The 15724-nt window shown below is 37.8% G+C and overlaps 3 protein-coding genes across 4 annotated transcripts; 2 read left to right on the top strand and 1 right to left on the bottom strand.

Annotated features, from left to right (window-relative positions):
- The first annotated feature begins 1021 nt into the window (after positions 1–1021).
- Positions 1022–7716, top strand: LOC125193911 (RAF-like serine/threonine-protein kinase 20). Its single transcript, XM_048091850.2, has 9 exons — positions 1022–1180; positions 1606–4492; positions 4581–4652; positions 4950–5102; positions 5670–5833; positions 6035–6182; positions 6314–6436; positions 6771–6858; positions 7366–7716. Exons 2-9 carry the CDS (start codon positions 1694–1696, stop codon positions 7551–7553), a joined length of 3735 nt encoding a protein of 1244 aa, XP_047947807.1. The 5' UTR covers positions 1022–1180; positions 1606–1693; the 3' UTR covers positions 7554–7716.
- Positions 7717–8323: 607 nt separating this feature from the next.
- Positions 8324–10415, top strand: NF-YC2 (nuclear factor Y, subunit C2). 2 transcript variants are annotated; one of them, XM_048095503.2, is made up of 2 exons: positions 8324–8478; positions 9355–10415. In XM_048095503.2, exon 2 carries the CDS (start codon positions 9416–9418, stop codon positions 10196–10198), a length of 783 nt encoding a protein of 260 aa, XP_047951460.1. In that variant the 5' UTR covers positions 8324–8478; positions 9355–9415; the 3' UTR covers positions 10199–10415. The 2 variants fall into 2 exon arrangements, with proteins under 2 accessions (XP_047951460.1, XP_047951461.1); XM_048095504.2 differs by having other exon boundaries at positions 8328–8478; positions 9414–10415.
- A 294-nt stretch (positions 10416–10709) lies between these two features.
- On the bottom strand, positions 10710–14120 carry RH36 (RNA helicase 36). Its single transcript, XM_048094904.2, has 6 exons — positions 13460–14120; positions 12379–12701; positions 11909–12112; positions 11747–11828; positions 11217–11315; positions 10710–11050 (listed from the first exon to the last, which is right to left on the bottom strand). The coding sequence occupies exons 1-6, from the start codon at positions 14054–14056 to the stop codon at positions 10889–10891; spliced, it is 1467 nt and encodes a 488-aa protein (XP_047950861.1). The 5' UTR covers positions 14057–14120; the 3' UTR covers positions 10710–10888.
- Between the last annotated feature and the right edge of the window lie 1604 nt (positions 14121–15724).

The following is a 15724-nucleotide window of genomic DNA, read 5'->3' as shown; positions in this document are numbered from 1 at the left end:
TATATATCTGTCTTAAAATTAAATTGTCTGAAGATCGCCTTTTTTTATTCAATCAAGATTTTTGTGTTGATATGACCAAGTGACTTGCTAACGTGCAATATTGCACGTCGATCAAAATGATATCATATTATAAGTAGCGAAACGACGTCATAATATACTAGTACATGAAATTATTCAGTTTTGTTGCACTCACTCACCCATCTTGTTTCCTATTTTTCGCTTTCATTTCATTCTTTCTTACTAAAAGCTCTAATTCAACATATGAAATTATTCAATTTAGTAACTCAATATCGTTTCACTGCTTTAAGTGTGACGTCTTTTTCATGGATGTTCAATCGCGCTACATAATAATCATCAAGTTATGTTAGTGCTGAAATCTTAATTAATTAAAAATAATAAGATTACAAAATACAAATCAATAGTTTAGATAGTTAATAAAAAGAATTCAATACCAAAACTAGAATTTATCAAAAATACAAATCCATAAAAGGTTGTCCAAAGATGTCGACTTCGTGTGGCAGAAGAAAAGGTGTTAAAAAATGGAATATGCAAGCATCTTCCACCGTCCACCAATAACAAAACAAAAATCCAGCCGTCCATGACATTTGATCTCAATACAACACCGATTTCTTCGTGATTAATTCATTACAATAAAATAACAATTTTCATAGTACAAAAAAAAATTATACAGTCGTTTTATAATACGAGGGTTGCTTTGCTTGCATGAGCCCACTTCAATTTTTATACTATAATATATAATAATTAAACTCCAATTTGTAGTTTCGATGGGAAGCAATAATTAATGCCAAGATCTGATCGAAATCGAATCAATCTAAATTCCTAAATCTGACTAATCAGAACCTGATTGTAAAAAACTAATTAAATTTGTTTACTTTATAGTATAACTTTATTATAATAATTAATAATTAATTGTTTATCAAATAGTACTATACATTTTGCAGTCAATTGTCAAACCAACTAACTCAGCTGCAAAAACGTAGCATTGAAACTTTCATTACTACAAACCGCATTATTTTATTCATTATTATGAAATAAGACACCACCGATTTCAATTTTCACTACCTCATTTTTATACTCAAGATTTATCGCTTCCCTCTGCAAATGGAGTAGCAACAATGGCGGATTTGGTCAATAGCTCTACTTCTCATATTGCATTGGGGTACATAACTTACTTATTCAGTTACTGATTCTGCTTTCCTTTCACAGCCTTTCTGTTTTATTGGTTTGCGTTGCGTTTTTGCGAAGTTAGGGTTTTAACTTCTTAGTGTGAAGCAATAATTGATTTTTGATGTGTGGGAAATGTATATTCGGACTGTAATTTCTCGCACCGGGCTGAGAATTTAGTGATTTCTTAGTTATTACTGGTTGACCTTTGCATGGGGTAGGGCTGATGGACTATTGGATTGATTGGGGAGATCTCATCTTTTGCCATTTAACTGGACAAAAGTGTGTTATGTTTCTGGAGCAAACTCTCTTATTTCACAGTAATTCTTAGCTGTGTAACATGGAAACCCCTTTTTTTTAAGTCTAGAAAATGTGATGCATGATTCAGTATTAATATGAGATGTTTCTTTCTTTTTCCAGTTTTTTAGGTTTAAGGTGCTCGTTGAGGATGTTGGAGCTCTTACATCATGTATTGAGTAAGAGAAGTTCCGCCTAGGCTTATGTGCTTATGTTTTTTCTGCGTGCCCCTCAACTTGCGTTATATCGAAGTATCTCCATAGCTGTGAGGATTGTGGTGTTTCTGTGTGTCTATTGGAGGTTATTCACAGAGTTGTGGTGTCACGTCTTATCTCCGTTGGGTTTTTATTTGAAAGAGGGAAAATACAGCAATTTAAACATGGAGCCATTGAAAAATCAGAATACTTTGCTGTATTCATCAGAACTAGGAAACGAAGATCATGGCCCTGTATCACTAGTTCATAGGACTGGTGCTTCAGGTTACGAAAATCCCGTTTTGCAGCACCAGGAGAGTGATTTGTCAGAACCTAAACCCGTACGCAACTTCTCTATACAGACTGGTGAGGAGTTCGCTCTTGAATTTATGCGTGACCGGGTCAACCCCAAGATTCCGTTTATCCCAAATGAATATGGGGATCCCAGTTATGTGCCTGGTTACGTGGACCTGAAAGGCATATCAGGCATTAGTCATGCTGGATCTGAAATTGGCTCAGATATTCCAATGGTTGCCTCGATGGTAAAAGCTTCTACAGAAGTTGAACAGAGAAATATGTCTTTACATGAAAGCAGGGCTAACCATGGCTCCGTGCAAGTAAGACCTGTCGCTTCTGATTACAACTATCAGTCCGTGCTACTGCACTCCTCATCTGGGGCATCTGATAGTTCTTCACAGAAGCTTAAAGCTCTCTGCAGTTTTGGTGGTAAAATACTGCCTCGCCCCGGTGATAGAAAGCTCAGATATGTTGGTGGTGAAACACGCATTATCCGGATCTTCAAGGATATTACATGGCGAGAGTTATGGTTGAAAACTACTGCAATATATGATGAGACGCATACCATAAAATATCAGCTCCCTGGGGAGGATCTTGATGCTTTAGTCTCTGTATCAAGTGATGAGGATCTGTTGAATATGATGGAGGAGTGCAATTTACTAAATGGGACAGAAGAATCAAGAAAGCTCCGTATGTTTCTATTCTCTCTTGAAGATCTGGAAGACGCTCATTTCAGTTTAGCTAACACAGATGGTGATTCTGAGATTAAATATGTTGTTGCAGTCAATAACATGGACATTGTGTCTAGAAAAAGCTCTACCTTTCGTGGGTTAGCAAGCTCTTCTGGAAACAGTTTAAATAAATTGGACACTCTCAATGTCGAAAGGGACACAGGTAGGGCTTCTAGTGAACTTGTTGGGATTAATACCTCAGATATGGCTGGCTTCATTGTCTCGTCAACAGCTGGACAATCTTCTAAATATATTCAACCAAATTCCTCCAATGTTTATGAAAATCCACACTTTGATCCTGGTCAGATCGTGTACCATCATGAAGTCAAGCATCAACCTCCACATTTTGACTATAATCTGCATCCTCCCTATAATGCCCCTTCTGAAAGTGCTGTTCCTCAATCTTCTTATGGGGCTGCTTCTCAACAAAAAGGTCTTGAAGGGAAGCCTCCAGGTTTCTCAGACGCTCAAGGCACTCAAGTACAAGAAAATGAGGCAAAACTGAAAGTTGATGGTTCAATGCAACCGGAAAGTAGAAGCAATGGCGACAGAGAACTTAATTTTCCAGTTGAGGAGTCAACAGTTGTGATCCCTAAACTGGGCAAGGAGGTATCTTCAAAAAAGACAGAAGGGAGGACCCAGGAATCTGTTCCTGCCCCTAAACCTTTTGATGTTGTTAAAACATCCCAAATTTCTAGTGGAAATGAGCATTCTGCATCTGGTAATGCTCCAGCTCCCGAATCTGTTAACTCAGAAAGTGATCGTACTGATCTGGGCCACATCGAGTCTTCTATTCCTCCTCAAAGGGTCTATTATTCTGAGCGAATTCCTCGAGAGGAGGGTGGGCCTCTTAACAGAATATCAAAGTCGGATGATTCTCGGAATTCCCAATTTCTTGTCAACCAGTCTCATACTGATAGTGCCCAGAAAGATTTGCAAGATTTAGTTTCGGGATTTTCTGAAAAATTGCAAAATGGAAATGTAGATATTCCTTCCAAGCAGTCAAATTCTACTTATCCTGTTGAGCCTGAAACCTTTGATGACAGGAATCAAAGAACTCAAATGGTAGATGCACGTGATGTTAAAGAGTCATTGCATGAAAATCAAGATCTGACAGGGGTGGAAGCTGGTTTGAAGTTTCACGCTGAGAGCCACGAGGATTCGACACATTCTGAAGATCCTACAGCTCGTAGGGTTGATGGGGTTGGGTGTCAGGATATTCCTAATGATGCTCATGAGCATTCTCAACTTATGAGAATGACAGGAACTCAGGGAGAATCCAAGGCTGCTTTACCCAGAACTGAGCAAGGAGACATACTTATTGATATCAATGATCGGTTCCCTCGTAATCTCCTTTCCGATATATTTTCACAAGCTATTCTTTCAGATAACTCTTCTGATATCAGTCTCGTGCCTAAAGATGGAGCTGGTTTGAGCATGAATATGGAAAACCATGAACCACAGCACTGGTCCTTCTTCCAGAGGCTGGCAGGGGATGAGTTTTTGAGAAGGGATGTTTCTCTTATTGATCAAGACCATGTTGTACTTTCCTCTGCAATTACAAAAGTTGAAGAACATGCACCTTTAGCATATGACTTTGTGCCACAGACAAGAGAAGGAACTCCTCCTAGTCACTCAGAATTCCAGGAGAATTACAGCGATCGTGATCAGAAAAATGTACTAGCTGGAGATCAGCCTCACTCTATGGATCTTCGTTCCAATTTTGATGCGCCAAAAGCGAAAGTGAATGAGGGCGTTCAGTATAGTGATTTGACTGATAATATGGGGGTACTTTTTCTTTTGAATAAACAGAATTAGTTAACTAATGCCTAATATTGCTTTAACTGAGCATTTGCAACTTCATTAATACTTTCAGGGTGGGATAGGAAGTATTGGCTTACCTCCTCTAGAACCGTCCTTGGAAGATTTTGATATTAACTCTCTGCAGGTTAGTCTTAATTGTTGCCCCTATTGCCATTCTTCAAACAATGGCATGAGACGGTAACAACATATTACACAGTTGCTGTTGGTTGCAATCTCATGCTACATTTCAAAATAATTCTTCAAAATATATTCTAAATATTGTCAAAAGCGAAATAGAGTGGTATCTGGTTTGGTATTGAACCTTGAAAATCTGCTAATTTACCATTTCCTGAATTGTGAATTTTTTGCATATTAACCTTTTGACTATGTTGCCTGTAATCACCAATTATGCATCTGTAACTTTCTGCTGGATGACTTGCAGATTATACAAGATGCGGATCTTGAAGAATTGAGGGAACTTGGTTCTGGCACATTTGGAACTGTATATCATGGAAAGTGGAGAGGCTCGGATGTAGCAATCAAGCGCATAAAGAAAAGCTGCTTTACGGGGCGACAATCAGAGCAAGAGCGTCTGGTACATGATTTATATTTCATGTAGCACAAAGTACTTTTTTTCCTGCCAATATAGTCTTGATGGTGTGTTCCATTATTGGTAAAGCCATATGTTTACATGCTTTGAAATTTAAGCTTTGGTTAAATTTGCTAATAAGCAAACTGAAGAAATTGGCAGCAGTGTTTCTCTTGTACTGTTCTGTTTTATTGTTATTGTTTTTTTTATAACTATAATTATATTTATTATTACTCCCTCTGTCCCATAGAAATGGGCCATTTGGGGTCGGCACGGCTTTTAATGTGTAATTGGTAAAGTAAGAGAGAAGGAGAAAAAGTATTTGAAATTGTGTAGTGGATGGTGGGCTCATAAGTGAAAAAGTAAAAAAGGAGAAAAAGGTTGCCATAAATGGATATGTGACTATTTGTTTGGGACGGACGAAAAAGGAAATATGGCCTATTTCTATGAGACGGAGGGAGTATAATTATTATTATTATTATTTTATTATTATTATTATTATTATTATTATTATTATTATCATGCATGAGTAGGCCTTGTTACCGTGGTTATTAAATAACTCAACACTTTCAGACCAATGAGTTTTGGAGGGAAGCAGATATTCTCTCAAAGCTTCATCACCCAAATGTGGTAGCCTTTTATGGCGTTGTACAAGATGGACCAGGGGGTACATTGGCTACTGTAGCAGAATTCATGGTTGATGGATCTTTGCGACATGTTTTACTTCGGAAAGATAGGTATTGTTTTCAACTGAGTTGTCGCTGACTTCTAATTAGGTCGTAGATAGCAATTATTCGAGTCAAATCAGGAGCGTATTTCTGATACTTTGTTTTTGTTTGTATTATGATGTTAAACGTGGTCATCAAAATTTTCACATGGAATTATGCCTTTGTGCTTCTAAGTTTTGATTGGCTCAATTTTTATTGTATAATTTTCAGACACCTTGATCGCCGGAAGCGGCTTATAATTGCCATGGACGCAGCTTTTGGGATGGAATATTTGCATTCAAAGAATATAGTGCACTTTGATTTGAAGTGCGACAATTTGCTTGTTAACTTAAAAGATCCTTCAAGACCTATATGCAAGGTGATGTACTTGGGAACCTATTCCCCTTTCAAAAAGATTACTTAATATCTTTTCTGTCTTTCATCATCATCATTGTTATGATGTTACCATTTGATATTCTGAATGTCTGATATTGCTTTGCAATTTATCAGGTAGGTGATTTTGGTCTATCAAAAATTAAGCGGAATACGTTGGTTTCTGGTGGAGTTAGGGGAACTCTGCCTTGGATGGCTCCGGAGCTATTAAATGGTAGCAGCAGTAAAGTATCTGAGAAGGTAACACCTGCAATCTACAGATTTACCTCCACAAATCTGAACTCATAGCACATAGTATAAAAAGTCACATATGCTACTCAAAGACTCCACAAGCTTTTATAATATTTTCTCATTCAGATCAGGTTGAGAAACATATTCTTTGCATAAGATTGTTCATCGGCATTAGAATTACATAAGTTAGTTTCATAAGTTTATACGTACAAAGCCAGCACTTTTCAACTGTTCTAAAATTCTATGCGAAGTAAAGCAAACCCTTCTAATTTAGATATCTAATATATTTGATCCGTTGCACTAGCTAACTTCGAGCATCTCAATCTTTTCGGTGTTTTGGCAGGTTGATGTCTTTTCATTTGGTATTGTCTTGTGGGAGATACTTACTGGAGAGGAACCTTATGCAAACATGCATTATGGCGCAATCATAGGTTTGTAACACCAACTCATAAACATTTCTTTTTGTGGTTGTGATATGCAGCAATTTATGGCTGTCCTGAAATATTTATTTCGAGATGTATTGAGAACAACTTATTGGAAATGTGATGCATCATGAGAAAGTGCGAAACGTGCCTGTGCTGTGTTTTAGGAGAAATACTAGAAGGATGCAGTAGTCTTCCATCATTGAGAAACACACCCTTCCTTCTTGGTATGATGGAATGGAATGAAGATAGGAATGAAACCACACAATTTCTTTGCATTTTCATTTGAATCATTCCATTCCCTCCTTCATTCCTCGTACCAAACAAATGAATAGAACGGAAGTAGGAATCACATTCCATTCCACCATTCCATTCAAGAAGGGCCTTAGTAACTACTTCGTGTCTTTGCAATATCCCTAAATCATACATCCTCTTTTCTGGGACATCAGCCAAAGGAAGAATATAGTAGAGGTTTTTGATTTTGCACACATTTAAAACTCGCATTCCCATATGCAGGAGGCATTGTGAACAACACACTGAGGCCGACAATCCCGAGCTACTGTGATTCAGAATGGAGACAGTTAATGGAGCAGTGTTGGGCCCCGAATCCAGTGATGAGGCCGTCGTTTACAGAGATAGCAAGCCGCTTGCGTGTAATGTCGGCCGCAGCCCAGCCCCAGCCAAGGAAGGCAGCAGCCTCATAAGGTTTTGGTATGTTCCTTACTGATCAAAGCAATTAGTTGATTCAATTGTACACACTAGGGACTACTACCACAGGTTGATCAACATATACAGATGCTGAGGTTATGAAACATATACTCCTATTATTATGAACAGAGGTTTTGTTTGCCTCTCTATTTTCTTTAATGTGGGTTTCTTATTTAATTTTTTAATTGGAAGACAGGAAAAAGATTGAATTGGAAAAAAATAGTGGAGTGGAAATGACACTGCGATTTATTTAATTTTATTATGATCTATTGGATTTGTAGGCTATTAGTAGAAAAATCAAACCTGAGTTAACAATTCATTGAACATGAAAAGCTAGCAATATTTTATTGTAGTTCTTCGAGACCACCTCAATATAAAATACGATTTGATTTTTTATAAACTAAACTAAACTACAGTAGTATTATCAAATCGAATCCAATCAAATCAATCAATATTAATACAGTTTGAAGCGGTTTTACTCATATTTTTTCATATTTCATGGCAAAAAAAGCCCAATATATAATGCATTAAAAAAGGTATGATATTGTTCTAAATCAATTAAATTAATTGTAATTAAAAAATTAATTCGAAGATCCTGTGTGTAGGGGTGTTCTTGTCAATTCCGCTATAATCGCGCTTTTGTCAACGATTCACAGACGGGGGAATTTCGTAACACTAAAATAGGGAGATCGCATACTACGTCACAGTAAGCACCAACCATTAATCGACACGTGGCTAAGCACTATGAATATAGTGGTCTAGAGCATACGACACGCGTCTCAGGTGTCGATTTCCCCAGAAGCCCTTCTCTCTCAATTTCAAAACCCTCTCTCCTTTCTCTCGCTCCCTCTCTACGTGTACCCTCCATTCTCTCTCTCTCTTAGGGTTTTCGCGACTGAGGAAAGCTCAAGCTAATTTCCCGTACGTATTGTTCACTTCTTCTTCTCCGTTTCTCTGTTTGACTTTGCTATGGCGCTAAAATGTTTCTTCGCTGCGCAATTGAAGATGCTTTTTTTTTTAGTCTCAATTTTCTATTTTGCGTGTTCTGCTTCTATTTTTTGGTGACATTTGTCGACATAAGTGCCAGCATGATGTACAATAGGAAAATTGGGGAATAATTTAATATGTACGTTAGTAACTCGCAGTTGGTTTTTGTTCCTTTCTCTCATTCTCAACACTTTCTAGCATTAGATTTGGAGAAGAGGAGAATCGTCAGATTTAAGTGTTAATGAATTATCGTCAATTAATCTATGAGTGGCATATTCTTCATGTTCATACAATACAGAATGGGATTTGGTGATATTGAGAATGAGATTTTAATACTCTTAGTTAGGATATGATTAAATTTTAATTATTGATTTACTTTAATTAGTTAGTGATATAGGATTATTATTATAAATAAGACTGCTTATCTTTGGAGAGATCGGGACGGATGCAGTCGTAGGGGAGATTCATATTTATAGTCAAATAAAGTCGTGAGTTTCCTGGTCAATTCTCGTGCTCAATTTATGCTAGTTCTTGTGTGCCGGGATTTTACTCTATCATCTTAATAAGAGATTCCGTAACTATGCTTTACTCGTGAAATTTTCTTGTTCATCTCCTTTGCTGCCTTTATGTTGCTCACCTGCTTTTATAGTTAGTGCACAGGGTTGTCATAACTTTTCATCAGTCTTCTTTTTTAAACTAGTGAATTTCTTGTGTATTTTTATACATTATGCTATCTATTGGTTGTTGATGGATTTTCCGTGGACCTTGGATTATCGACTAGCTGAGTTCTTATTTTCTTATATGTTGCAGTGTCGGTGTCGGTGTGAGAATATAGTAAGTAAAAAAGTTAACTTTAGCATTTTGAGTAGACATGGACCATTCAGATCAAAGGCAGCAGCATCTAGCACACCCGAACCAGCAACAACAGGCAGGTGGTGGCTCGATGGCATATGCCACTCCCCCATATCAGACTGCACCCATGGTGGCTACTGGCACTCCCGCTGGCACGGTTTCCTCTCCCACTAGTTTCACTCCTCAGCAACAGCTTGCCTACCACCAGGCCCAGCAATTTCTCAGTCAGCAACAACAGCAGCAGCTTCAAGCGTTCTGGGCTAGTCAGATGCAAGAGATCGATCAAACTACTGATTTCAAGAACCATAGCCTTCCCCTCGCACGGATAAAAAAGATCATGAAAGCCGACGAGGATGTTAGAATGATCTCTGCTGAAGCTCCGGTCATATTCGCAAAGGCGTGCGAAATGTTCATCTTGGAACTCACGTTGCGATCTTGGATCCACACTGAAGAAAACAAAAGGCGGACTCTTCAGAAGAACGACATTGCAGCTGCCATTTCAAGAACGGACGTTTTTGACTTTTTGGTTGATATAATTCCTAGAGACGAGTTGAAAGAAGAGGGGCTTGGCATTACTAAGGCTGCCATTCCGTTAGTTGGATCAGCTCCGGATCAGCTCCCGTACTACTATGTTCCCCCGCAGGCCCCGGTGGGAGCTCCCCCAGGAATGATCATGGGGAAGCCGATTGATCAGGCTGCACTCTACGGAGCTCAGCAGCACCAACCTCCACCGCCCTACATGCAGTGGCCGCAGTCTCATCCTTCGCAGCAGCCACCATCGCAGGAGCAACAGAGTGAGTGACTCGTAGGGCTGTTGTTTTGATCTTGGGTTTATGTGTTCTATAATTATGTAGGTGTTATTTTCTTGGTCGGTTTGGTGTGTTGTGCTACTCCCAAACTTCGTAGTGAGATGAATTTGATGGATGAAGTCTTGCTTTTTGACATTTATTAATTTCAATGGTTGGGAATTGGAAACTGTATTCCACTTATCTATGGTAATTAAAGCTGATTTCATCGTCTCTGCTGTTAGGCTGTCTGTTATTCTAGTATGTTTCCGAATTCTTGTAATTGGATTTTATTAAAATAAAAGGGCTAGTAATGATTAATTTTAGTTGGAAGTTGGAACATTTTCACAAATTTGTTAAAGTTGGACATATTTTCTAAAGAACAATGCTATGGTGCACCGAATGCACAATTAATCTATTTCTAATTGGATTAATAATTTTAGTTAGGATCTAACAAAAAGTGTTGTGAACTCTGACATTTCTCGGTTAAAATTCAAAGAGATTGAAATTGAGTTCTGCAAAATTGAGTATTCAAACTACAAAGTCGGTATAACACTTGAGGAATGTTGGTTTTACAGTTAACACGTATAAAGATATTGTGCATGTGTTGGTTAACATAAAGGTTCTTCTCGATCAAAACTTTCCTATTGCCTACAATACATAGAATGACAATATAAGATAAACACAAGGCGTTGGACAACTATCCCTTACGAGTCTTGAGATACTTCCACAGCTTTGCCCCTCTTCCGTTTCTTACTCTTTCTTCGAATTTCTTTTGTTCTCGACTTCTGCTCCTTTCGTGCCAAGGCCTTCTCCTCAAACCCGCTGTCCATCATTTTCATCACTGTCACACGCCTAGCTTTGTATACCTGATGTAATTACAGCACATACAAATAAGCAATATAGTATATCTGATACACATCTTTATCTAGCTTTGCTTCCTTGGCTGGTAACAGAAGCGTAAAGAACTTTAAAAAATGTGATGTAAAGAGCTCATCAAATTTTTGTGAAATCGCTATAGCTCATAAGCATTACCTTCGTGATATCCTCAAGTACATCCTTCTCCTTACACTCGAACTCATCAAATTTTTTCCCTATAAGATCTTCTATTTTATGCACAAGGTCAACATCATTCTGCATAAACATATATTAACTGGTTAGCAGAGAATGTCTTTAAGCATCAAACCACAAAAACATGATATAAACAAGAAAAAAATATAAACGATGGGCAAGAATTCATCTCAGAGTCTCTGTAAGTGTATACCAAAATACCCTCATTAACATTATCTTCATGCTGGGAGTTCATTGGCAGAAACAATCCGCAATTGACAATAAACAAATATGCAGCAGAAAAGGGAAGGGCCAATGCTCTATAGAGATATTTATCTAGAAACTTCAGTGTATTGCAGTAGTTGAGTTTTTGAAGATTTACTATACACTTCCAACTTTAGTTCAAGCAGTGTATTAGCAAAGGCCTTAGTAGCATATAACTAACTAGTTGATGGAACAGGTTACAAGTCTATGAAGAGTTTTGGAATTTAAACACACCAAATCTCAGATTTTACCTTGGTGATGAAGCTAAGAGCAAGGCCTCCTCTTCCCACTCTAGCAGTACGACCAACTCGATGAATATAATCCTCTGGATACCTATAAAGAACAGGCACTTCAGTTCTGTTCATGAGTTTGAAAGATGAATTAACATCACTGACACCCTTGTACGTCATTACCTTGGAATGTCATAGTTTATGACCAAATCTACTGTTGGTATGTCCAAACCACGGTTAGCAACATCGGTTGCAATTAGTATAGGGACCTGCCCGGATTTGAATTTATGTAATGCAGAAAGCCTCAACGACTGGGATTTATAAGAGTGCAATGCTGCTACTTCAAGATCAAGCTGTTCTAGCAACAAACTCAGAAGTTCACAACTCCTGCTCAACCAAAGACAGCACTGGATAGGTCAAAGGCTTGTATTTACAGATCAAAAAGTTTTGAAGATGCAACTTTACTAAGTGTTTGAAACATAAACTCTATAATCTAGTTGAAAAATTTGCATGATACTATTAGAGATCAAGATTTGATACTTCCACCTTACCAATATTGCGCTGATATAAATTAATTAGTACATTTGCAACAAAAATGGGAAAAGAGTTAGAAGTAACAAACAAACTAAGTTATGATTAAGAAAAGGTTGTACCTGCAGGTGGAAACAAATATCATGGCAGATCGAACACCCATTTCCTTCATTTTGTTCAATATGTGGAGGAGGTACACATCCCTCACATTCTTGGGAATAAAAATATACTGTTGCTTCAGAGATTCCACTGTTTTAAAACCTTCATATGCTGCATAGAAATATGTTTTATTTGCTGAGAGTTCAAGTAATGTCTGTAAGTTGCTACTCATGGTGGCAGTAAATAGTAAAGTTTGCCGTTTCTTAGGTAAGCACTGAAAAATAACTCTCAATTCTGCTTCAAAGTTAATGTCCATGACTCTGTCAGCTTCATCCAACACTAGAAACTGCCAAAAAAAATCTGTGTAAGAACTGTATTTGAGGGCAGAAGCAGGAAAGCAACATAACTACTACCATTTAGTAGCAGACCATATTACAGTCATTGATTCATTGCATGCCGAATTTCTTAAGAAAAAAGAAGGTGAAGCTAGTAAAGTAAAAAAAAGCATGGAGTTAATAAGGTGATAATAATGTAACGCCGGATTGTCAGAGGTACACTAATGAAGTGTATATGTTGGTGCTATGCAATCAGAGGTATAAATGAGAACTCCCTAAGACCCTAACAATTCGAAGTTGATTTAAACTATCACTGTCTTTGCTGGCTTGGCACCAACTTTGGACCAAGATAATAAGGCTCCAATTTGCCATTTAAAATCAACATAATAAATAATATGCAACCAAATACTTCCAATTACTTCTCACTCTAAGAGTTCGTAAAGAAAAATCCTGTGAAGAATACAAATTGTCCTAACAGAAAGCACTATCCTTCAAAAAGGGAAATTCTGAAGTGGAACCTAACCCACCACGGCAAGGCTGGCTTCTAATAGTTAGAACATAAAAGCTTCAAGATTTTCTTCGATAATGCTTTCAATGAAATCCACATAACTGGGAACTAACATTTTGAGAACTCAACAAAGCATGCCTCTTTAAAACTATTGTCAGCTATAATTCCTATCAAGTTAAGAAGATAAACTACAAGTTCTAATAAAACTAATCATTGGTGATAGGCTAGCACAAAATGGAAGATAAATTAAAGATAAATCACCTTAGTTCTAGAAAAAATAGCAGGCAAGTCAGGATTCTGTTCAAGCAGAAATTTAATCCTTCCCGGAGTAGCAACCACCACATGCGGCCTCTGCATCAAACTCCGCGACTGCGTAATCATATCCATCCCACCAACAATCTCCACGCACCGCAGCCCCAATCCCGACCCGAGCGCCTTAAACTGATCCGCCAATTGGTGTGCCAGCTCCCGCGTCGGAGTCACCACCAGCGCAAACACCCCGTACGGATCCTCGGCGAGGCGCTGGAGGATCGGGAGGACGAACGCCGCCGTCTTGCCGCTCCCGGTCTGCGCGAGGCCAAGCACGTCCCGGCCGGCCAGGATTTTGGGGATGCAATGGTACTGCACTGGAGTTGGACGCTTCATCTTGAGCTCCTTGCAGGTGTTTACAGCCCATTCCGCCAGCCCTAGGTCGGAGAAGGTGACGTGCGCCGGCGTAGGGTTAGGGTTTAGTACTTTCTCCAATTCCTTCACGGTGGAGGTTGCTGGTGGCGGCGGATTGTCGATTGTTGTGGTTGATTTCTTCTTTTTGCGGGAGAACAATTGGAAACTTGGTTCAAGTTGGATTTCTTCCTCCATTGTTGCTAATTGCTAAGCTGTGCAAACCCTGATGAAATTGGAGACGAAGACACGGTAGTTTCTTCGTTGGATTGAAGAAGTGGGCTTTTTTATATAATTGGGTTATTTTTGGGGTTTGAACTAGTAATTGGGCTTTAGCGCTATGTAGTTGGGCTTTGTTTACAGGCCCACATAATTAAGAATATGACGAAATAAATTGGGTTGTGTGATAAAAGAATCGGAACAACTATTTAAAAAGAACATCTGTTAAATTCTCTAAAATTCTGTCGATTGGTGAAGATCCAATCTAATCTATATAAATGTATACAATCCTCCCCCGATAAGACCTTTTAAGAGGTGAGTGACTCAAATCTAATATGATATCAGAGCGGGCCCAAGTCGATGATGATTTTCTCTTTATCTTTTATCTACCTCACGAGGATTTTCTCTTTATCTCTTATCTACCTCACGAGTGGAAGACCGATGTCTTTTCCGGCACACATCGATGATGGTTCTCTAATCACTTGCATTGCCTACCAACGTGATGGAAGACCGAAGTCCTTTCCATCCCACACGTGAGTGAGTGGCCCATTTCTAATAACATCTTTTAATTTAATAATTTTCACTTAATCTATACGATGCTTGCTACTGAAATAGGTACAATATTGGTATAATTAAAACCCAGCCCAGATTTCAGTTTGTTTGGTTCGATTATTTAATCTAAAATAGTAGTAGTATCTAATTTTTGTGTTTCGGTGTTGTTGCAAATTACAGATAAAGTTTTATACTAAAAAAAATTTGCACCAAACTCTAAGCCTTTAATAGATTAATTGGTTGAAGGGCAGATTGCAGAATCCATAAGCAAATAATGTTAAAACAAAGTCTCTCATGTCCTAGTTTTAATGCCAATATCCTCTTCATTATGTATGCAAATGCAATGCAAGCAACTCCACCTCTTTTTGAGATTTATCAACAAATTAATTAATATACTAATAATCTCTCACTAATCTACCATGACTGTTTATTTGACGTGGGTGCATTAAAAATAACAACAAAATTATAAGTCCAGTACCTTTTGACATAAATCATGAGACTTATAATTTTGTTATTCATTTTGTAATTCAATGTCTAGTTTCAAATCGTGTTAACTATGACAATTTTTTTTATAAGTGAAAATATTCAAGCCACAAAAATAGCACACCAATAGCACATAGCACACCAGAAAAGGTTCACCAAAGTGAAACTAACAAAGAATAGCAAAAAACAATTAAAAAAAAAAAAAGCTACCAACATCAGAGTTCCACATGAATCATGATAGTAGCTATGGTATTCATAGTTGATAAAATATTTAATCATGTATTTGAGCCACCATATATGAGTTAAACATAAGATATGAGTTCAATTTTGTATTTTGAACTTTGGTGGGTGAGTAAATTTCTTGAAAATTTGATATAATAGTATGAATGACTATTTATCACCGTATCATACAACAATCATTTACTAGGGGTAGGGGGTGTTCGGTTGGCAAGATTAAATCTCATGATTAAAGATGTATCATGTTTGGTTCATAAGATTAAGCCGTACAACTTAATCCTAGATGGATAGTCACATGACAATTAGTCATAGCCTCCCCCCTCCAACTAAAATAATCCCACAACTTAATCCTAGATGGATAGTCTCATGATACTT

This window comes from Salvia hispanica, chromosome 4, assembly GCF_029641045.1.
Source record: "Salvia hispanica isolate PSC_SH4W2 chromosome 4, Shi_PSC_v1, whole genome shotgun sequence".
NCBI classification, from domain to species: domain Eukaryota; kingdom Viridiplantae; phylum Streptophyta; class Magnoliopsida; order Lamiales; family Lamiaceae; genus Salvia; species Salvia hispanica.
This window is presented reverse-complemented; position numbering and strand designations above follow the sequence as displayed.